Source organism: Myotis brandtii, unplaced genomic scaffold (genome assembly GCF_000412655.1).
Source record: "Myotis brandtii unplaced genomic scaffold, ASM41265v1 scaffold1074, whole genome shotgun sequence".
NCBI lineage: Eukaryota > Metazoa > Chordata > Mammalia > Chiroptera > Vespertilionidae > Myotis > Myotis brandtii.
The window spans coordinates 212,825-234,905 of NW_005353653.1; the positions used below are offsets into that span (position 1 = coordinate 212,825).

General features: G+C 54.9%; 1 protein-coding gene across 6 annotated transcripts in view; it reads left to right on the plus strand.

The window, feature by feature from the left end:
* GRIK4 (glutamate receptor, ionotropic, kainate 4) overlaps positions 1-22,081 on the plus strand; it is a 271,548-nt gene that overhangs the window by 177,656 nt on the left and 71,811 nt on the right. For all 6 annotated transcript variants that reach the window (XM_014541801.1, XM_014541793.1, XM_014541818.1 and 3 more), the window contains 3 exons: positions 11,009-11,170; positions 17,118-17,270; positions 18,138-18,242. In XM_014541801.1, the coding sequence (XP_014397287.1) occupies positions 11,009-11,170; positions 17,118-17,270; positions 18,138-18,242 (420 nt within the window). The remainder of the gene's footprint in view (positions 1-11,008; positions 11,171-17,117; positions 17,271-18,137; positions 18,243-22,081) is intronic.

Below are 22,081 nucleotides of genomic sequence, written 5' to 3' on the forward strand. Positions count from 1 at the left end.
AGGATAGGGAGTTATTTTCTGTTCTTTAGTCCCTTCCCCCCAAATACAGATGCCATTGAGCTTTAATTCTTATTTATTCCTTCTCTGAATTTCTCAGGGACCCATCATGTCCCATCTCCCTAAATTTTGCCACAGTATGCAGCAGGTACTCAGATTAGCTATGTCAGGGCCATCACAGTGAGTCGGAAAGACCCAGGCCCTGGCATCAGGTAGATATCTGCTGCGTGACCATGTGCAATTTACTTAACCTCTCTGAGCCTCAACGACTCACCTGAGATCCTTAAGAGATCCTCTCCACACAGCAGTTGCTTCACAGTGGTCTTTAGTGAGGGAAGGGGCTGTGAAATATTAAGAATACTACACTCATATTGTAAGCTAGCCACTGTGTGGATGCCACTAATGAGGTGGGTAGCATGAGTGTTTGCTTACAGATGAGGCCACTGAGGGTCTAAGTGGGGATAAAGCAGTACCTTCTGCTAGAGCTGCTGTGAGGGTTAAATGAGAAAATGACTGAGAAACACGAGTGCAGAGCCTGGCTGTGGAAGGCATTAATGAATATCAGCTCCATTATCACTAGGCCACTCAGCAGCTGAGGTGCCTCTCGCTTTGGCTGCATGAACAAGGGCAGGAATCTGTCTGAGTCCCGGCTTTCAGCTCATGTGGGCAGATTCCTGGAAGTGGACATGCAGGCTCAGACGGGAATTCTATGCTTAATTTTGGAGGAATGGCCAAACTGTTTTCCAGCAGCACCATTTTCTGTTCACACCAGTAGTTTATGAGGGTGTGAGTCCCTCCATGTCCTCACCAATATTTGTCATTATTTGTTTTTATGATAATAGTCATCTTAGTGCGTCTGAAGAGTTCAGATGTGTTTATTACTATTTGGACTTTGCAAATGGAAAGAAGCAAGACCACATGGCTAAAGTTGAGACCTGATTAAGAAGCTTTATGCTAAGAGAAAAAAGCTGGTGTATGAGAACCCAGCCATTCAGGTGGGCAGACCTGGTGAAGTCCCCAGTCGGGCACTCGCTCACCGTGCGCCCAAAGCTCCGAGGGTCCTGGGTTCTCACGGGTACAGTGTGGGTAATGACATCCATCGCTAAAATCTGAGAAAATAAAAAGTTAGCTATTGATAGCACGGTCTCTGATAGGTAACGTTCACGGCTGTAACAGATAAACCCTCGAATCTCATGCTTCACACAGTAGAAGTATGTTTCTGACTCAGTTGAAGTTTCAAAAGAGAGTCCTGGTCAGCGGGCAGACTTCCACAGGGTGTTCAGGGCCCAGGCTCCTCCCATGTATAAATGTGTCCCTAGAAGTCAGGGATGGGGACACGGGAGGTCAGGCGCAGGAGGGCGTGTGGGCCAGGCCTGGAGGGGCAGTGATATTTCTCCTCCCACTTCCACGGGCTGGAACTCAGTTGTGTGCCCGCAACCACCTATAAGGGAGACTGGGAAATTTCACCTGCTGTCTGCCCAGGTGGGAGAGGAAAGGTGTGTGGTGATTTCTGGCAATATCTGCCACATGAAGTTATTAATCATCAGATACTCTTTCATGCATGTGGAAGAGCAATGAGCATCCTACGCTCTGGCATGTCTGTTTAGAGGGAAATGGGTCCTAAACATGGAGATTAGCGGTTTCTCACAAAGGTATTGGCTCCCTCACAGCTCACAGGGCCGCTCTGGCCACTCTGTGCAGTGGGTGGCCCGTGGTCCTGTGGCATCTCCAGGGGCCTGCACGGGGCGGGTACAGGTTCGCTGTGCTTGTTCTGCTTGTTAATCTGGAAGGAGTCTGTCCAGTTGGCCTCTGGGTTTGGCTCAGAAACTGTTGTCTGTAAGACGATGGAAAATGACAGAAGAGTTCGGCCTCTGGGCAAAGCCGAGTCAGCCACTGAGACGGCAGAGCTGCCTTTCAGATCAGAGGCAGAGGCAGAGGGTGATCTGAGCTCATAAACCTAAAAGGGTTGCCCAGCTCCTAACGACCCCAGAAAGAGGCACATCACTGCCCACGAGGAAAGTACAGTCACCCAGTCCCTGCCAGAGAGCAGAGGGGCCTGGGCCGAAGGAGGGCGATGCCACCTGGGCAGGGAGACGTGAGGAGAGGTAAGGGCCATGGGTCAAAAGTCATGATATGTCAATGAAATGCAAGAATTAATTGGGCACCAAAAGCATGAGGCTGTGTGGCCTGAGGGCCACCGGGGCTGCTGTCAGCATTGCATGGACGCCATGACCACCGTGTTATTACCATGTGCCAGGCGGGGCCAGAGCCTTGAGCTCTTGGCACCACTACCATGCCGGAGGGCAGGCTGCCACTTGTGCCATATAGGAAGCAGGCACCTCAGAGTTTCCTTGGGGAACCTAGAGAGAAGGGCCCAGTGCTGGTGTGGGATGGCGTGGGAAGGGTCACACAGTAGGACGTCTCACCGGAGTGAGGCGGGCCATGAAGCAGCATGGCTTCTAGTTGCAGCCCTGCCACTGACTAGCTGGGCGACACAGTCATAGGGATGACATTCATCAAACGAATACCTTCTACATGGAAAGCTCTGTAATGAGTGCTTCTCCGCTATACCTCACAGTAGCCCCAGCAGAGAGCACTGCTTCACCCTCATCTTAAGGATGAGCGAGCCGCGGCTCAGCCAGTGTCCTGTCTTGCTCGAGGTAGTGGAGCCCGATCATGGATCCGCAGCAGCTCTTCCCCCCTCACTTGACCGTGTCCACTCCAGGCAAGCCCAGTCTCTTCACAGGACTCCGTTTCTTTACCTTAACATTATGAGGCAGAACGAGGTGGTCTCTGAGGGTCTTTCCAGTACTGGACTTGTTCCATTCTACACACTGTTGGGAGCATTTCAAGTCATAACACCCTCAGCTGGCACTCCAAGGAGGAACAATCCCTTGATCAGAGGCCCACGTGGCCTGAGGAAGCAGCTGTGAGTTAGCTAACAGCTGCTGGGGTTCCCCCATGCAGCCAGCCGGGGCATCCTGCAGAAAGATGGTCCCATGCACCGTCTCTGTTTTATTTGGGCAAAATGAATATATGCAGGAAAGTATTATCCTCTGTGTCTATGTTATTGTTAAGCAGATGGATCCTATGTTTATTTTTCTAAAGCTTTATCAGAGAGATGAGTCATAAGTAATTGAAATTGCTAAAATTATTACAGAGAGGGGACTGGGGGCAGACAGGGAGGGAAGGAACTGACTCCAGAGGAAGAAGTGATGTGCTCCTACCCGCCTCTCCTGCCCCTTCTTCTGGCAAGCCAACCCCACTCCTCTTCAGGCCTTGCTTTGATGTCACATCTTCAATGAGGTCTCCCCTGACACCCCAGTTGAACTCACTGGCACACTCTCTCACAGAGCCCTGTGTTCTGCATTTTGTAGCATCATCTCAAGTGGGAACTCTTTCCATAGCTGACTCCTCTGCCAGACTTTGAGCTCCATCACTATAACCTGAGTGGCCTACTGGCACATAGTGGGTGCTCAGTAAGTATATGCTGAGTGGATGAATGGAACAGTTCACAACATTATAGTCTGAGGGCTAGAAGGGCTGGCCAGGTGAGAGAGCTCACCTGCTTGCATCCAACAGGAATTCAGCTCATCTCCTCTACGCCCATGAGCATGAAGACCTGAAGCTCAGCCAGGAGGACCACACAATAACTACTCAATCTGGAGCGCCTTCCTTCATGCTGGCTGGACAGAGTAGAATGAAGGGTGTGCAGGGCCATGAAGGGGGTTAGTTCAGGTTTCAAGAGCCACATTTCCAAGGGTCCTAATGAGTGAGGGCAATGTCAAGACCTGAGGCCAGGGCTGGCACCAAGAACGACCACTGAGGTAGGAAGAGGCAGAGGAGACCAAGGACAGTGTGACTCCTTGTGCTCTGGCCTGTCTGTCACCTGGGCTGCTTGCTCCACTGGCCACAATCTGCTCAGGTTGGCCTTGGCCGTGGCCTCTTCGGGCCAGGATCTGCACCTGACTCGGGAATCCAGAACCCAAAGGTCTTTGAAACAAAACCTCCCCTTCAGGTTTTAAAGGTCAGTATGAAATTGTCTCATGCTGTCCACCATCCCAGGGCTTGGCACGTGAAGTTGTGTGAGCCTCCTGACTGTTGAAACAGAGGATGGAAACATGGTTTAATGGAGGCAGCAAGAGCCTCAGATCAGAGAAGACCTGACTTTGAATCTGGGCCCTGCCATGTATCAGATGTATATGTGGCACATTGTTCAACCTGTTGGAGTCTGTTTTTCCTTTTGTAAAACGGAATAATTCTTACAGCATCATTTTGTAAAGAACATGGAAAATTTAAAAACCTCAGTGAGCTGCTAGTCAACATTATTTACCTTCCATCGCTTTTTGCCCACTTCATTTTGAGTATTTCCATCCTTAGACCTCAGTTTTCTGGTTTGCTGCCTGCCTCTGGCTTTCTGAAACTCTGAAGCCATCGGGGACATTTCAAAATTGGCTTCTTACCCAGTTGGAACTATAGTTCCCAGGGTGCTTGAGTCTCTTCATTATCTTGTAGTCATTTACCAAAAGCACCCCCACACCCCTACACATACATGCATTCTTACACACACACACACACACACACACACACACACACACACACACACACCTGCACTCACAGAGCTTGCCAAGAGCCACAATCCATCAGTTAGACAACTTTTTAAGTGCTAGAGCAGTTGATTCTGAAGTGTAGTTTATTGTAAAATTACTAAGACTATCCACATATCTCAGTTTTATTGAGCCTTTTAGGAGGAACACACTGCATAGCACAGTACACTTTGGTGAATAAATATGTTTTTAGTGCAGCTAGAAAAGAGTAACGGAGTGAGTGTTCCCCATGTGTCTGAGCTCCCAAGACACCACCCACTGAATGCAGACCCCGAGTGGTGGCAGATCTGACAGTGACATACATGGATACCACAGCACCTTAAAGAGAAACTTTGCTCCAAAACTGTGCTCTCTCCCGCTGCTATGCCTCCTGTACGTGCTCTCTGAGCTTGGCCGTCAGAGGAGGGGTGTTCTTAGGAGGCTCGAGCAGCAGGGATCTTTGGAAGGAGATCCCAGAGGCATCAGCAGAAGAATTAGTCTTTGCATTTGCATTTGGCTGACAGTGGGAAGTCCTTGGCCCAGGTTATAGGATTATGATTAGTCAGACATGATTAAGCAAATGTTAAAATGAACTATACTTATTCATCAAGCATTTATTAAATGCCTACTGTGTGCTGAGGAATGCAAGCAACATTGGGATGTGGCTTAAAAAACGCTCAGTCTGCAAATGAGAGGTGCTGACGCTCAGAGGAGGTGGTCTTTGGTGCTGCGGGGGGGCTTAAAGAAAGGTTTACAGGTATGGCTTTCTTTGAATCGTTTATTAAAAGCTGGTTAGAGCCCTGGCCGGTTGTTCAGTGGTTAGAGCATCAGTGGGTTCCATTCCTAGTCAAGGGCACTTACCTTGGTTGCAGTTTCCCCAGCCTCAGAAGGACACATGCGGAGGCAACCAATCGACGTGTCTCTCTCATGTCAGTGTCTCTCTCTCCCCCTCCTCCCTCCCTTTCACTCCCTCTAGAAATCAATAGAAAAAATTATCCTTGGGTGAGGAGCTTACAAAAGCTGGTTAGAAATGAGAATGGGAGTGTGACGTGTAGGCAGAGGCTGGCATGGGCATAAGGAAGAGCACGGAGCCTGTCCTGGTGGAGCCGGGGTGTGACGAAGAGGGGAGCCAGAGCCACGAAGGAAGGTCCTGGTCCCAGAAGACCAATCTGTCCTGCAAAGTTGCCGGCGTTTTCAGCAGAGGAGTTGGCATGGAGGGCCCAAGGTCTAGCCTTGGCTGCTCCCATCACTGACAGCCGGGTCAAGTCCTTCCTCCTCTGAGGAAAGTCTAGAGGCTCCATAGACTCAAACGCTGTTCTTCATGGTTGGATGATAAATGGCTGGATGCAGTCTCCCGTCTTCCTGTTTCCCATGTGAAGTGCGTGACTTTCCTCTTCATGGCGTGTCCTTGTTCTTGCCTGGGTTGCCTATCTTTCCAGTGCCCTTTGCTGTCCAGGTCGCCTGAGTAGGGCAGCTACCTGACTCTCCCTTGCCCTAGCCCAGAAGTCCTGTCGTGTGACCTAGGTCCAGCCCACCTCCTCAGAGCCTGATGTGTGCCAAGATGGCAGTGACTGATGACAGCATCTCTCAGACCTCAGCTTTGCAATCAGCCCTCAGCTTAGGAAAAGCAACAGAAATCCTGGCAGAAGGGACCACCTCTGCCTGCCTTCCTGACTCTTGTACTGACCATTTTGGGGAACGTGCCTCCCGCTGGCCTCTGAGAATGAGCACCTTGTGAGCAGGGACCAGCCTGCTCAGCGTTGTTTCTCGTGCCGAACACACGATCAGTGTCCTAGAGGGAATGCTTGTGGATTTATGAAATGAATGGGGCAAAAATGGTCAAGATCTCAAAAATCTCCTATTATGTGCATTTCCCTCCTGCTGTGGGAGTCATCTGAGAGCCCAGTGCCCTGAATCCTGGTCCTTCCCTGGTCACACCTCCTGAGTGACCTTGAGCATGTTGGACAGTGAGCTGCCAGCTGCGGGAGCCCATCCTTGGTCCTGCTACAGAGATTGGGCAGGCCGAGACTGCTGATTGACAGCTCCACTCACCTTCCTCAACAGCCTGCTGCACCGCTGGTGAGATGGGGCGGTGCACTGGGTTGCTACATGCCTGAGGCTAATGAGCTAGGACCTGGACAGAGACGTTTCGCACCCCGTGGCTGGGAAGGAGGCTGATCCTGATGGGGGTGCAGGGCCTTGGTGAGGAGAGCACAGTGTCCACCATGTCTCATGCCAGCTTGACCTGAGCTTCTGTTCACAGTTAATAACTAGTTATTTAGTCGCGGAGGCACAGGACAGAGACAGTCACAGCTGCGGGGTCGAAGTGTTCTGCCTTCCTCTTCCTGGGAGCAGATGGCTGTGGGAACACAGGCTACCCCGATGCCAGGCAGGCTTGGAAGGCCTGGGTCTCGCCGTTGCTCAGCCACCCGACCTGCCCTCCCCGGCCTCGCCAGGTGGCCATTTCTCTGTTCCTCACCCTCTGCTCCCTCTCTGGTGCTGCCACTATGGCATCCAGATCCTTGGGAAGGGACCTTAGGATTTCTCTTCCCAGCATATTTATAAGGAGAAAATCAAGATCCATGAGCACCTGCTTCAGCCCAGGGCTCCCAGCCCTGTCTGACATTTAGTTAAGGGGTGGAAGCTAGGCCTTGAGGCTGGGGAGCTGGGCCTGAAAAAGCGAGGGAGCTGTGCGTTCTGAGCTAGAGCTGGTGGTGGGCAGGAACCGGGACTCTAATCCCCTGCGGTCCTGGAATGTGTTAGTTTTATGAAAAATCCCTCTCCATCATCTGAACTTGGGTGTATAATGCATGTTTCACTGTGATTGGAGCAGCATTTCCCATTGTGTGTCTGAAAGAAGAAACTGAGAGGCAGCCATGGCTTGTGGGAGGCTCCATGGCCAGTGTGCTGAAGTGCAGTGTGCTGCAAAGGGCAGTGTGCTGGAAGGGCAGTGTGCTGGAAGGGCAGTGTGATGGGAAGAACAGTGGGCTGGACGGGCAGTGTGCTGGAAGGGCAGTGGGCTGGAAGGACAGTGTGCGGGGAAGGGCAGTGTGCTGGAAGGGCAGTGGGCTGGGAAGGGCAGTGTGCTAGAAGGGCAGTGGGCTGGAAGGGCAGTGTGCTGGAAGGGCAGTGGGCTGGAAGGGCAGTGGGCTGGTAAGAGCAGTGTGCTGGAAGGACAGTGTGCTAGAAGGGCAGTGTGCTGGGAAGGGCAGTGGGCTGGGAAGGGTAGTGTGCTGGAAGGGCAGTGTGCTGGAAGGGCAGTGGGCTGGAAGGGCAGGGTGAACCAGAATCCAGCTGCGGCTCCATGTTGCACATCTGTAAGGCACTACATGTGGATAAATGTGAATCTTAAAGAGGCAGATATCTCATCCAATGCTTTCTAATTTTATTTGAACATGAAACTTTCTTTTTATGAAATTTTTATTAATGGCTCCTGGAAAAGCTAATTCCCTGGGGAACACACTTTGGGAAGCACTGGCTTAGAAGGTGTTATCGTGCAGAAACTGGCAGCTGTTTCCCATATTTGTTTAGGAACCAGTGCTCAGTTTCATCCAGAGAGGCTAAGCTTAGTCATAAGAAGCATTTCATAAATGAGGGGGCTTAGGGAGGAGACTCCCAGTGTGCCCTGGGACACTGCGGTAAGAAATACACTGCTGCCTCTTTGGTTCTTTTACAAGCTCTCCCGTGAGTTATTATAAACGGAATGAGTTATCAAGGAAGATTCTGGATCTTTTCATCTTAAGGGGACTTTGAAAAAAAGAATATAATTGTGAGGGATAAGAAAGTAGAAATGAAAAGGCCAGAAGACAGACTGGCTGACTTCTAGAAGAGCTGTCCTAGGAGTGTGCAGTTAACATTCATTCTTACTAAACATACATTCGAAGGAAACACCTTCCTTTTTAAAAAATATATATTTTTATTGATTTCAGAGAGGAAGGGAGAGAGAGATATAGAAACATCAATGATGAGAGAATTATTGATCGTCTGCCTCCTGCACACCCCCTACTAGGGATCAATCCTGCAACCCAGGCATGTGCTCTTGCCCAGAGTTGAACCTAGGACTTTCAGTCCGCAGGCCGACGCTCTATCCACTGAGCCAAACTGGCCAGGGCAGGAAACACCTTCCTAACTCAGATCTCCAAGCTGGCACTCCCAAGGTCTCGTAGAGCATTTCAGTGACTATCACATGTTGAGCACTTCCCATGTGCAGATATGATGCTAAGCCTGTGCGTGCATCTTATATGTTCCTTGAAACAGCCTCTGAGGTCGCTGTCTTTATTGTTCCCACTTTACAAAGCAGGGGCCTGAAGCCTAGAGAGTTAAAGGCCTTCCCTAAGGCCATACATCACTGTGGTGAGGAACCTGGATCTGAGCACAGAGCCCTTACCTACTGCATGCCCCCAGTCGCCACAGTGAGTCTGTGGGCATCTGAGACCCGTCACGCCATGCATGTGGGGAGAGGATGGAGGAGAGGTGCCAGCTGCCCACAGGACAGGAGACAAGGGAGAGGGGACACCTCTCTGGTCCCCACCCAGCCATATCGGTGAGGGTCCTGGGTGCCGGCAGCCGCCTGCCTGGTGCTCCGGCCACCCTCCCTTGAGATGCATCCTTCTCATTAGCCATCTGCCTCACGCTGGCAATAGCCCCAGCACGTGGGCAGCTGCCGTGTTATGACAGAATATCAGCTTAGGAGTCAGTCTGTTCTCTGGCACGTTCCGTTCCCCTAACAGGAATGTGGTGGGACCCAAAACACAATGAATCAGCAAGCAACTCAGAGTGTCAGGGGCTGGTGTCTCCATAGGGACCTTTACAGCATCTCCCAAAGGGATCTTCAGTCTGCAAGCTGCATGGAGTGGCTGGGCTCTACACAGGGAGCTCCGCGCAACCTGGTCCCGGCATTGGCTGGCACAGACCCAAGGGAGGGTGCAGAGATGCGCAGGGGCCTGGGGGAGCTCAGTCTCAGGGAGAGACCACCGAGGAGAGCAGCACTGTCCTGGAGGAGGCAGCCAGGGAGTCCGCTCCAGGCACCGCATCTGCCCATCGGGCTGCATGGCAATGGGTTGTCGGGGTCTGTACCCGCCATGTGCCTGCTGGCTGCGGGCTCTGTGTGAGGCGCTCAAAATGAGCATGTGATGAAAGGGACTTCCTGCACGAAAGTGAACCACATATGAAGGCGCTGTTCTCAGAGCGGGATCAGAGAGCTGAATCATCCACACCCTGCCGCCTGGCCTCCTGGAGGGGCCCAGGGGCGCGCGGCGCCCAGTGAACAGAGGGGCCCAGGGCTCCAAGCTCAGCCCACTGAGGAGGGCTGTTCTCACGGACTGGCTTCCATGGGACCCAGGCTTGGGGTTTTAGTTTACTGAGATGAGACCTGGCTGGGGCCAGGTGACCAGGTGACATGGGTTCTGGGAGAATCCCCTTGAGCTTCTGAATGTCACTGCCCCGGAGGGGAGCTCCCTGGCTGCCTGCGCTGAAGGACAGCCCCACCTGCCCAGCACGGCTGCTGCAGGCACTTCCTTGGGCGCTGGCTCCTGAGCCTGCACGCTCCTCTGAACGGACCTGCGCCTGCGCCTGTGCCTGGTGCACAGTAGGCACCCAAGTGTTGTAATGAATGAAAATGACATAATAAAGGAGCCCTGTCCTCAGCCTGCAGGTTTGAAGAAAGCAAATTTGATCCTTGTCCCTTCTCTGCGACCGCCCCCTCGGGTCCCATTGCTTACAGGACAGAGCGCCAGCTCCTCAGCTGGCACTGCCCAGGCTCGGCCCCGCCAATCTGTCCAGCTCATTTCCCACCACTCCCCACCCTGTGTACCCTATGTGCTAACCCAGTAAATCCCAAATTTCAGAGTGCATAACGCCTGCAGACCTGCTGAAAGTGCCGCGCCCCAGAGCCCCGCTTCAGGGGTACTAGGTAGGCACCAGAGGCATCACCCTTGTTAAATTTGCCAGTGAACCTGGTGGCAGGTTCCGCGGACCACACTCTGAGAAGTGATGCTGCTATCTCTGGGCACTGTGGGAAGTGAGTGGAAGAGCCGCACGCTTCCTCCCCGCCGAGCCTTTGTGGCCTCTGGTCTTCTGCCTGAGTGGCCGTTGCCCGTTCCCATTTTTTGCCCAGCAAATGCCTACACACTGTTCCCGACAGCTCGGTGGGCACCTCATGTCACACTGCTGCCTCCATCAGGCACATGAGTGTTCTTCCTCTCCTCCCCGAACCCTACACACGCTCTTAGGGACCCTGCTGTTCATTTCCTCTTCTCCCAGCACCTGCTCTCAGAAGAATAGCTCAGCCCTCGCTGGGGCCTCCCTGCCCAGCAGAGGACTGGCCTGAGTGTGCATCTGACTAGCGGGCAGTGAGTGGTGCCAGCGAGTCCCTCCCATGTCTCCCCTTCCTAACTCTGCTCTCTCCTGACTGTGGGTTTTTCCAGGAGTTCTCGCTCCAGAGCGTGGACAGCCTCGTGGATGACCGTGTCAACATCCTGGGATTTTCCATTTTCAACCAATCCCACACTTTCTTCCAAGAGTTTGCACAGAGCCTCAACCAGTCCTGGCAGGAGAACTGTGACCACGCACCCTTCCGTGGGCCCGCGGTGAGTGCCACCCGAGCCCTCCCGGTGCTGGGGCCTCCCTCTGTGGGCAGCCAGGACACAAGCCTCCGGGGGCCCGCCTTCTCCAGGCCCACCTGGGAGGGGGTTCTAGGAAACAGCACATCCATGCTGTGCATGTCACCAGCACGCTGGGGGGAGATGTGGGGACAGAGTGCGGGGAGCCTCCTGGGCCACACTCCTGACAGCACTGTTGCTGAGAACTGCCTGTGTTTAGAACCCAAGGACATTGCTATTGGAAATCCCTTAGCTTGTCTGTCCCTCACTTTTCAGATGGGGAACGCAGGCCACATGGGAATGGACGGTGTGGGGGTCTCATTCAAGGGCAGACGCCAGGCCTTTTGCACGTAAAACTAGATTCTGAGGGTCTGACTCCGGGTCCAGTGCTCCTCGCACACCTGGACCACGGCCCTGAGGAGGTGCTCACCCAGAGGAGTGCACGGGGCCCTCACCGTGTTCTCCTCACACTTCCGTTCCCTCCTGTGTGAGTGGAAGCAAAGGTGTCCCTGCCGTTCCCCATTGGGTGTTACGTCCTTTCATGTAGGACGGGGCGTGGGTTTGCTTGTGTCCATTTGCAAAAGGCAGGTTCTTACGAGACGGGCAGGGGTGGCTTCCTAGGTCCTATCCTCGCTAGGTTTTGGTTAAGCCCCATCAGGCAGCTTCTGTGATGATCAGACAACTTTCTGAGGGAGCTGCTGCCAGAGTCTCTGCTTTAAGATGATGGTACTGAGGCCAGAAGGTTTAAGGAAGCAGCCAGGCCACAGCTCAGGAGCAGAGGAGGTAGGCTCAGAGCCCAGGCCAGGGGCGTTCACAGGTCACAGTTTTGACCACTGCCTTTGGCCTTTCTCCAGGACCGCCCCTCCTGTGCACACTGCACTGTAGACTGGCCGGCCAAATGAAAGCAGCTAGTGGGTGTCTGTCAAATGAACGACTGAGCGAGTGAGTGAGGCAGGTGGGATAATGAGTTAACGACGTGGAGAAATGGGAAACAATCAGGTGTAGGAACTGGGTACCTTCCTGTGTGGCGTCCTCTTCTGGGCTTTAAAGTAGGAGTGACCCTGGCTTTGAGAAGACATGTCCAGAGGCAAGGACGATGCTGGACGGTGCACATGGGCACCTAATTGGTAGTTGGCAGGATGGTGACCTCGCAGTGGGTGTGCCGAAGGATAAAATGACCTTCCACCCAGCGCTGCCGGTTGCATTATGTGGCGGGGGAAGCCTTAGGAAGGAGGGGGCACCTGCAGAGCAGGGAGCTTTGATGGGAAGAACAATGGGGAGGGGCGTCGAGCTGAGTCCAGGGAACCCCTCGCTGCACTGAATGCGGTGTTTTGACCTGAAAGGTGAGAATCCACAGGAAGGATTTGGAAGGAGGTCCTCGCCCCGGTAGGGCTTGGGGGGCAGTGAGGGACGCCCTCGAGCCCAGTGTCATGATGGGCCAGGTGCGTCCTCCTGCAGGGATACAAGCCCGTCCTGGCCTTCCCTCTCTTCCTGCCGCCATCACCCCAGCATTCTAGTGAGGTGCCGGCGGACTTGAATGGCTCAGAGCACCATCTTAGGAGAGGAAACAAAATCACTGCCTCCCTCCATCGCGGACCAACCCTCACCGGGCACCTGCTGAGGGCAGCACAAGGTCCCTGCTCCCGTTTCCAACTTCCTCCGGAGGGTCACAGCCCTTCCATGGTGCCACGTGGACCACAGACGGAGAGCAGAGCCCTCAAGGTCCAATGCAGGCAGTGCCTTCCCGGCTGTGCTCTGGCTGAGTCGTGGTGCTGGGCTTGGAGCCAGCAGGACCGGCCACTGAACTCAGGGTGTGCAAGCCATTGACCTCGGATGTTTGATCTCTAATTTTGAGCTGATTGTGCCTGGCCATCTCTGAGGATTATCAGGAAGTTAAACTGCATCGAATGAGCTGACTTAACCTCCTGTGTGTCAGCCACGGGGTAGGCATTACTAACTGTATCAGGAAGGTTTCGCAATAGAAATGCTATTTAAACACCAGCCCCTAATCTCACAACAAGCATTTACGTAGCTGGTGCCTCAGCGTCAGCTCGGGGTCAGCTAGGGGTCATGCATTGCCTCTCAGTCAGCTAGGGCTCTGTGGCCTCTGGAGGAAGGAAGGGTTTACAGGAACTCACATCAAAGAATGTGGCAGGAGCCCACAGGTGCCAGCACACATCTCCCCCTGCCCCCGCCTCCCCCGCCAGGTGTCTCACTTAGCAACAATCTTTAGAAAGCAGCCTCCTCCATCCCCTCCAGGGCTGAGGTCCCAGCACCACCCGCTCTGCTCTGCCACTGGCTGAGCAACTTGCTGGGAGCTGGGAGCTGGGAGCATAGTCCCACCTTGTCTCCCATCAGCTACTCAAACAGCCAGGGCCCCCAGCTCAGGGGACCAACTCTCCTCCCCTCTCTCCTCGCCTCCGTGGCCCTCTGCCCTCTCCCTGTCTCTCTCCATCTCAGTTCCCATCCCTCTCTTCTCCCTCCTTTCCTCATTCTGTCCTTTCCACCTCCCTCTGTCCTGTAACCGCCTTTCTCTTTCTGTTCCTTCTTCTCTCCTATTTCTTTCCTCCTGACTTGTGTGAGCCTCTCTGCCTTCCTCACCTGACATGTCCCCTGGCAGTGCTCCCTGTGGGGAGTTTGCTGGCAGCTCGAAGGGCTGGAAGAGGGAGTGGCCGACTGAGGAGCAGCAGCAGAGAAAGTCCCCCAGGCTGCACCCCAGGAGCCCGATAGACAGCAAGTTGCACCCCCAGGGGCCCAACAGACAGTGAACTGCACCCCCAGGGGCCCGACAGCAAGCTGCACCCCAGGAGCCTGATAGACAGCAAGTTGCACCCCCAGGGGCCCAACAAACAGTGAACTGCACCCCCAGGGGCCCGACAGCAAGCTGCACCCCAGGAGCCTGATAGATAGCAAGTTGCACCCCCAGGGGCCCGACAGACAGCGAGCTGCACCACAGGGGTCTGACAGACAGCGAGCTGCACCCCCAGGGTCCCTACAGACAGTGAACTGCACCCCCAGGGGCCCGACAGCAAGCTGCACCCCTGTGCTTCTCGCCTGAGCCGATGAGAGGAAAGAGTGTCATGGGTGGCAATAACATGTACTGGGTTATGCCATCCCCATTGATCATGCTGCCCAGAATGAGAGCTTGGAAAAGCACTGAAATTACATGCGGTTAGATTAAGTAATTAGAATTTATGCTAAAACAGATGTTTGTAAGTGTTTATTTCACTGAATAAAACCCAGGCTGTAAGAACTATTCTGTGAGATTTTAATGATTTCTGCCCTGGTATCATATTGGGGGTGAAGTTCAAGCTGCGAAGGCTCAGTGACAAATGGCGTCCAAGAGGACCTTGGGCCCCCCGTGGAGGTGGCCGTGTGTAGGAGATACTTTCTGTTCTATTTCAGGGACGGGGAGAAACTGAGCCACAACTTTCTGAGTCAGATAGACTCATCTTAATTCATAGCCTTTCCCCTAAACAATTTATAAACAGCTCAAGAGAACATAACAATGAAGAACCAATGAAAATATAAAAACAGGAAACTTGAGGATTTCTTGCCAAGCAACATTTTGGTGCCAAGAAAGAGGACAGGATTTTAAATGAAGATTGAGGCATTTGGGGGATTGAATACTTAGGAGGAGCAGAGACACGACCCAGAGGCAGGCACCCACACATGGGAAGGGAGGCCACAGAGAGACAAGGGTCATGCCAGGGGGCGATGGGAGGACAGAGGGCCCAGATGGCAGCGAGGAGGCCAGGCGTGGAGACAGGAGAGGATGGTTTTGAACCAGAAATGCAGTCCCAAACTTTCCAGAACGAAATTAGTAAATGAAACCAGAGGCAGAAAGCAATCAGGAGAGCAAACAGAGAGTTGGGGGTGGAGATCCACTGCGACGGGACCCGCTGAGCTGGGAGTGCAGGCTCTCACAGGCTGGGTGAGGAGGGAGCTGGCGACTCGGGGAGGGGAGCTTGAGGAGCACAGGGTGGAGGCGAGGCCCAGAGAAGCCAGTGAGGATCTGGGCGAGGGTCCCGGGCAGATTGCTGAGCCTGCGAGCAAGGACTGTCTGTGACGTCTGAAGGACCCTGAGGAGGCTGGACTAGAAGAGGAGACGTCTGGGCTTAGGACTGTCCTGTTCACATCAAATCAGGCTGAGCTTCGGAGAGTACCTGGGGAGCCAGAGTGTCCTGGGGACATGTCACAGGTCACCAGTCACCTTGTTGAAGGCAATATGCAGATGGAGAGGAGACAGGTGCCTTGAGGATGTCCCTCCCTCTGCTCTCTGCCCCAGCATCTCCAGCTGAAGTTGTTCTCACTCGAAGCACTCAGAGAATCTTGAGGACCCTGGAGTTTGAGATTCCGAAAAGACCAGGAGCAGGCACACACGAACTCCAGCCCCGGGTCGCTGGCTAATAAGAGAGCATCCGCCAAGGAAACCATGTTCAGACCCAGTGGGGAGGGGAGCACTGGGGCCTGGTGGGAAGATGTGGCAACAGCAGGGCTAGCTGCGTCTGCAAGGCTGCAGTAAGGAGGGTCCTCTGGGCTTTGGGAACCTGACACCCTCCTCCCAGAGGCCTCTCCTGCCCCCCCATCCCCCACCCCCAGGTCCCTGCTCAGTGCTGGCCCCGTAGTTGCTTCCATCGGTTTCTATTGTCTGCGCAGCCCAGTGCCATCACCTCCTGGGACAGCACATCCCCAAGGACAAGTGTCTTCTGTTTTTCTGCGTCTACCACCTCCACCCACACCCCTCAGCCTTTCCCGCCCTGAGGGACGCTGACATAACTTAACTTGATGTAGTGTTGAGGCTGAGCCCTTGGGCAGGTTTCACCCAAATTTAATTTGATTCAATAAATATGTTGGAGGCCAACCACCGGCCAGGTCATGGTGGGTGTGCTGTACGGATTGTAGAGATCAGACCCGTGTGTTCCTGCCCTGAGAGTTTGTTTGCAGTGCAACAGGGAGCTGCAGATATGGACAACACTGCACTGGCCTCTGCCCCCTGGTCTTGAGGCTCCACAGCACGACCCTGCCTCGCCTCTGGCTTCTGGCTTCCTCCTCGCCTGCGCCCCCTCCAGTGCTCTGCGCGCTGCACCTCTGTGTCTTTGCTCACACAGTTCCATCTCTGGAATGCCTTTCTCCCTGCCTTCGCTGCTACCCACTCTCAGCTTCAATACTTTCTCTACCAAAGTCCTTTAGTGCTCAGTTCCATCACTGCCTCCTCCAGGAACCATTTCCTTGATCACCCAACCAGAGGCGCCATCTTCTGTGGACCCCCACAGCCCTTTGTGAGCCCCCCTGACTCAGTCTCATGTTAACCTCTATGTGCCCTGTCTCCCCGAGCCCCTCCCCTGTTTCACTATCATCTACCACAGAAATAGGGCCTTACTCAACTTGCCATGTATGTCATATATACCCATCAAATCAATAGTACAAAGTGGGCTGAGATAGTGTGGACAGCTATGAGCAGCATCTGGGGGTCTTCCCAGAAGAAGTCGCCGTCACCTGAGTCTTGTAGAGAGGGCATATCTGAGGGTAGTGGCTGGGCTCCTTCCTCTCCCTGAGACAGGCAGCCCCATTGCCTTGGGGGGATTCCTGCGAGCAATAACAGTGGGTGCTTCCCTGGAGCAGAGAGAAAGGATCTCCTGGAAATCATGTGGGCCCCGGAGCTTGTTGGCCCAACCCCACAAAGCCCTTTGCCGCTCTGTCTGCCTTGGGTGGGCAGCTGGGCAGTGAGGGGAGCTGGAGCTGGTCCCGGGACAGGAGGTAGCATCCTTATCTCCTCTCTATTTTGCTTTTCTCTTTTCTTCCTCCTGGTTCTCTTTTCTCCCCTTTCCCTTTCCCTTCCTTTACACCTGTCCTTTCCTCTCTCTGCTCCTCCCCCCGCCTACCCACATGCCTCCTGGCTGGCGCCTGCTCCGCTGCCCTCTGCCCTTCCCAGCTCTCCTCGGCCCTGCTGTTCGATGCCCTCTACGCTGTGGTGACCGCGGTGCGGGAGCTGAACCGGAGCCAGGAGATCGGTGTGAAGGCCCTGTCCTGCGGCTCAGCCCAGATCTGGCAGCACGGCACCAGCCTCATGAACTACCTGCGCATGGTGAGGGGGTGGGGCTCGGGGGCCACGCCCAGCAGGCCAGGGGGGAGAGTCGCTTCCAAGTCCCTCACTTGCAGGCCTCCTCAGTTATCTCAGCCCAGAGGAAACAGTGACCTGAGGCAGTCCCTGCCGTGGATCGAGGGTCACCTTTGTTCCGTAACCCCTAAAATCATCCGATCCATGGCAAGTCTGCTCATAAGACGCTGGCCCTGGAAGCCTCAGACCGTTCAGGGCCTCCTGGGTCTGGGCTTGGAACCTGAGCCTTGGGCTCACAGGTGATCCCAGCAAAGCTGCACTCAAGGTGGGGGGACGCTGCTGCTGTAGACAGGGACCCCTCAGACCAGCACTTCTGGCTCGGTGCTGGTCCCTGATTCTCTCAGCCACGTGTCCTCCCGTGGGTGGATGTGGGTGGATGTGGGTCCCTAGCCCAGGAAGCAGACATCACATCTGGGCGGAGCGGCTTGGATTTTGCATTTGAGTCAGGTTGTCCTGACTTGCACTGGGGATGGGGGGGCGGGCAGTGTCCGGAGGAAGCTGCCCTAGGAACAGCCGAGGGCCAGCAGGAGGGGTTCAGGGGGGTCTGAACTCCAGCTGGCCTCTTGGTGTTGCGTTGGTTTAGGCAGCAGCTGTGAGGTCCTTAGGGATGAGGCATCCTTCTTCCCCTCCAGCCCCAGCTGGTTCTGAATTGGTTCCAGTCATCGCGTTTGTAGCTTCAAAAGCCTGTGGCTGAGAGGTGGACAGGAGAATGGCTTTCTGTCCCCTTTGCGGGGCATGCTGTCAGGCATCCTTAAGCAGCACACGCGTGGCCACTGGCTGAGGCCGAGTGGCCCGGGACCTGTGTGGTGCTGTAACTCACTCTCTCCTGGACAGGTAGAATTGGAAGGTCTCACCGGCCACATTGAATTCAACAGCAAAGGCCAGAGGTCCAACTATGCCTTGAAAATCTTACAGTTCACCAGGAATGGCTTTCGGCAGGTAAGCCTGGCTCCAGCGCCCCGCAGCAGACACCCTCGTTGTTCCTCTCGCTGTCCCCAGCCTGTTTCTCCTTGGCACTCAGGACGGCCTCCTGCTCTCCATTATCCCCAAGAACAACAGGCTGCCCCTCAGGCCAGGCTCCTGGCTGCACTGCTCCCTGCTGCCTGCCCTCAGGTTCAGCCAGTGGGGCCATGGGACGCAGCCCCAGCGAGATGCCAAGAAGGAGGCATCATGCTTTGTCATGGGGCAAGGGGAGGCGGTGGGGGGGTCATGGAAGGAAGCAATGCTCAAGCCTTGTCCGCGCTTGGATTATTCTCCTCCCTGGATCCTGCCCTGACCCTGGAACTGTGTAAGGACCCAGGTGCTTGGTAGTGAGGCACAGATGGAATCCCATGGGGACGGAGGACCTTGTTTAGCTTTGGGAGGGTCGGCCAGTTCTCCCCTGTCGGCTCCTTTCTGACCAGCCCAGCTCCCCTCCCCACACCTGCCAATGATGCCCCTCCTGTCCTCTGCTCCCCATCTTCTCCCATCGGCTTACGGTGCTTTGTCCTTCATAGCTCCTTCCAGCTCCTGACTCTTCTCTTTATTCTCCTTCATCCACCTTCTCCTTTCCTCCAATTCTACTGCATAGGAAGAAACAGGGATCCTGACAACCACCCCAAGTGACTCTCTGAGGGTTTCCCAACCTCCTGTCACCCTAACCATCAGCTGCCTTTCTTAGCCTAGCCCTTCGCCAACCTCAGGAAGCCTGAGGCACAGGTCGCAGTGCACTGAGCAAGCAGGAAGCAGGCACAGCAACGGCTTCCTGGCTGTCTGGGCAGCTGACAGGGGACCCAGCACTGCCGGGCGCCTCCCAGGGAGGCTGAGATTCGTCACCTTCCTCATCGTCATAATCATCATCATCATCATCTTCTTCTTCTTCTTCCTCATCGTCGTCATAGCAGGTTTTGTTTACCGAGGTCTTACCATTGGTCATATAAATGTGTCATATGTGTTTTCTCATGGACCCCAAAGGGCTGGCTCTCTGTATGAGCCCCTACTTTATAAGGGTGGAAACTGAGAATGCTGACAGACTTGGCCTTGAACAATTAGAAAGGACAACTAGTTTTGAACCCAAAAACCTCTAACGCTGAAGCCCAGGTTCTTAACCATTATAGTCAATCATGCAGTAAAGTCACCTTGGTAGTTTGGTGAAAAGGTAGATTTTTAGACTCTACCCACCAGGAGACTGATGCGGTGCCCGAGGACAGGGCGAGGGAGCAATGGGTCAGGCCCCACGGTGATCCCGAGGGTGCCCGGGCCAGCGCTGGGCCCATCACGTTCACGCCGGCCCCTCTGCGCCCAGGTCTGGAGGCCCCCAGATCCAGCTCCTTCCAGGAGGACACTGAGTACCCTAGGCCATGAGGCCAGGTCACCTTCTCAGATCACAAAACACAAAAGGAGAGGCCCAGGCGGAGCGAAGAGCCAAGTCCTGGGCTGTGGGAACTCCTCGCCGCTCTGGGCAGGCTGTGTGAGCGTTAAGCAACCACAGCTGCTGCCGCTCCTGGTGTCCCAGACGGCCGGGTGGTAGGCGGCCTGACACCAGGCTGAGTCTCACAAGGCGCCCCTTCATTTCCTGACATCGTTTATGGATCCTGTGGGAGCGAAGGTGGGAAGGCCGGTCCCTGCCCTGAGAGAGAGCACAGTCCGGAGGGCTGAGATGACAAAGGGGCCATTAACCTCCTGTGGTGCCCTCAGGGCACTCCCTGAACATGGGGCCTCGGCTGCTGGGAAATCGCTGCTGACTTTCCCTGAGCTCCGTGCTGTGCCCGGAGGGTGTGAAGCAAACAGTCGTTCCTTCAGGAAGTACCTGCTGAGCACAGGCCTCCTGCGTGTTGGCTCCCTTCTAGGCCCAGGTCAGAAAATGGCAAAATGTCTGCTTTTATGGACATTATTCTAGGCACAGACAATACACAAACAAATGCAAGTGTAACATAAAGTCGGCAGTGGTTAGTGTTAGAGGAACAAACAGAACGATCAGGAAATGAGCGTGTGAAGCTAGTCATGGTGGAGAGCGATCTTAGGAGGACAGCGCCTTCGCCAGGCCCCGCCCCAGCCCCCCCACCTGTGGGACCCACCTCCACGTGGGAAGCTCCTCTGGCTCCCACCTGCTTCCTGCTGGTCTCCTGGGAAGAGCCCCTCCAGTTCCCCTACCATCCAGCATCGCCAATGGCCCTCGTCCCACCCTGCCCTCTAACGGCAGCTCAAAGTACCTCTTCACCAGCAGCTGCCGCTCAGAAGGGCAGTTCTCAGGCTCTGGCCGTGGAGTCAGCCTTTCAGATTCACCGCCAGCCGCCAGCAGCACACACTGTTGGTGCAGGTGGGGCTGCTAGGCCTCGGGGTACACAAGCATGACCAGGGGTGTTTGCCCTTAAATGCACACTCCCAGGCCCCACGATTCTAAGTTAGTAAAATGGGGAGCATTCCAAGAATCTGCGTGTTCTTACCCACCGGCCGGATAGATGATTAATGCAGGTGGCCACTGACCACGCCGAGCCGGACACGCCTGGTAGAAGATGCTGGTCAGCAGCAGCCTCTGCACAGAATGCCTCCCCCCTCCTCGGAGGGGCCTGCTGTGAGCGCCGTTAGGGAGGAGGCGTTCTGACCGTCGGCCAGCGCTGGATGCACACTCCTGATTGGATTAGACAGTGGGTGATGGTGACCTCCTAAGGGTACCCCCACTTTTCTTCCACCAGCCTGGTGGTTGGGATGCTGCTCTCCACCTGCTCAGCCTCGGTGAGTGCGATGGCTGCTCTGAGGGTTGCGTGGACAGGGGCTCCCCCCATCACCAGCCCCGTCCCTGCCCCTCACACGTGTCCTTTCCTGTGACGATGGAGGGAGAGACAGTTTGAGGAATGATCATCGTGCTTGCCTCCCTGGGTGGGAGGGATGCCAGTGCCTCTGATATTCTCCCAGTCCCGTCCACGGTGACACTGCAGGGAGGAGAGGTGCCGGGCGCAGGGAAACGGCGCCTCTTGAGCATCTGTGTGTGCCCAACACCACGCGGTGCCTTGGCACAGAGCACAGCTGCTCTGGTGAACAGCCTTGCAGGGGATAAACCTATTTCCCAGATGAGGAGACTGAGGCTCAGGAGGGAAGGAGCTTGGCCCAAGGAAATGACTAGCCAGGACTCTGGGCAGAGCTGGAATTGCTTCGTTCGTCCTACACAGAGCCCATGCTCTTGCGTCTCCCACTCCTGGCCCCGCCTCACCTTCCCGGCAACCCTCAGCCACCACATCACACCCCTTACTCAGGTCTCTTGCTGTGCTGCCACCTGCCATGGGCCAGCGGGGGTAGGGGGGACCCCTGACTCCCAGGGACCTGCTGGGTGGGGCTTCCTCTAGCATGGCGTCTTCTCTTTGGGATTTTGTTTTGCTTTTTCTTCCTGTCTGGGCTACCGACTATAGGAGCTCGTTTTGATTATTTAGAAAGCACCATGCGGGGACTCGGGGTGATGATTGGTGAGGTTCTGAACCAAATACCAGGTTCCCTGCTGGCGGCCGATTAAGGGAGGATCACAATTTTAAAATCATCTCCAGGGTTCAGGTTACTCTCTACCATCTGCAAGTCACTGCTTGATGGTTTGGGGAGGCTTTCCGTCTTGGGGCTCCTGGAGCTTCTGCAGAGCCCGTAGGGGGAGATGCTAGCGTCCTGGGGTGACACCTCTGAACCTGGGTGAGCCCCCTGCCTATTGGGGTGTGGAAGGCAGTAGTACCGTTTCCATTTCTCTAGCTCCGCCCTCCGCGTCTGCCTGTGTGAGATCCCGTCTCCATCCCGTGCCCCCCCCCCCCCCCCCCCCC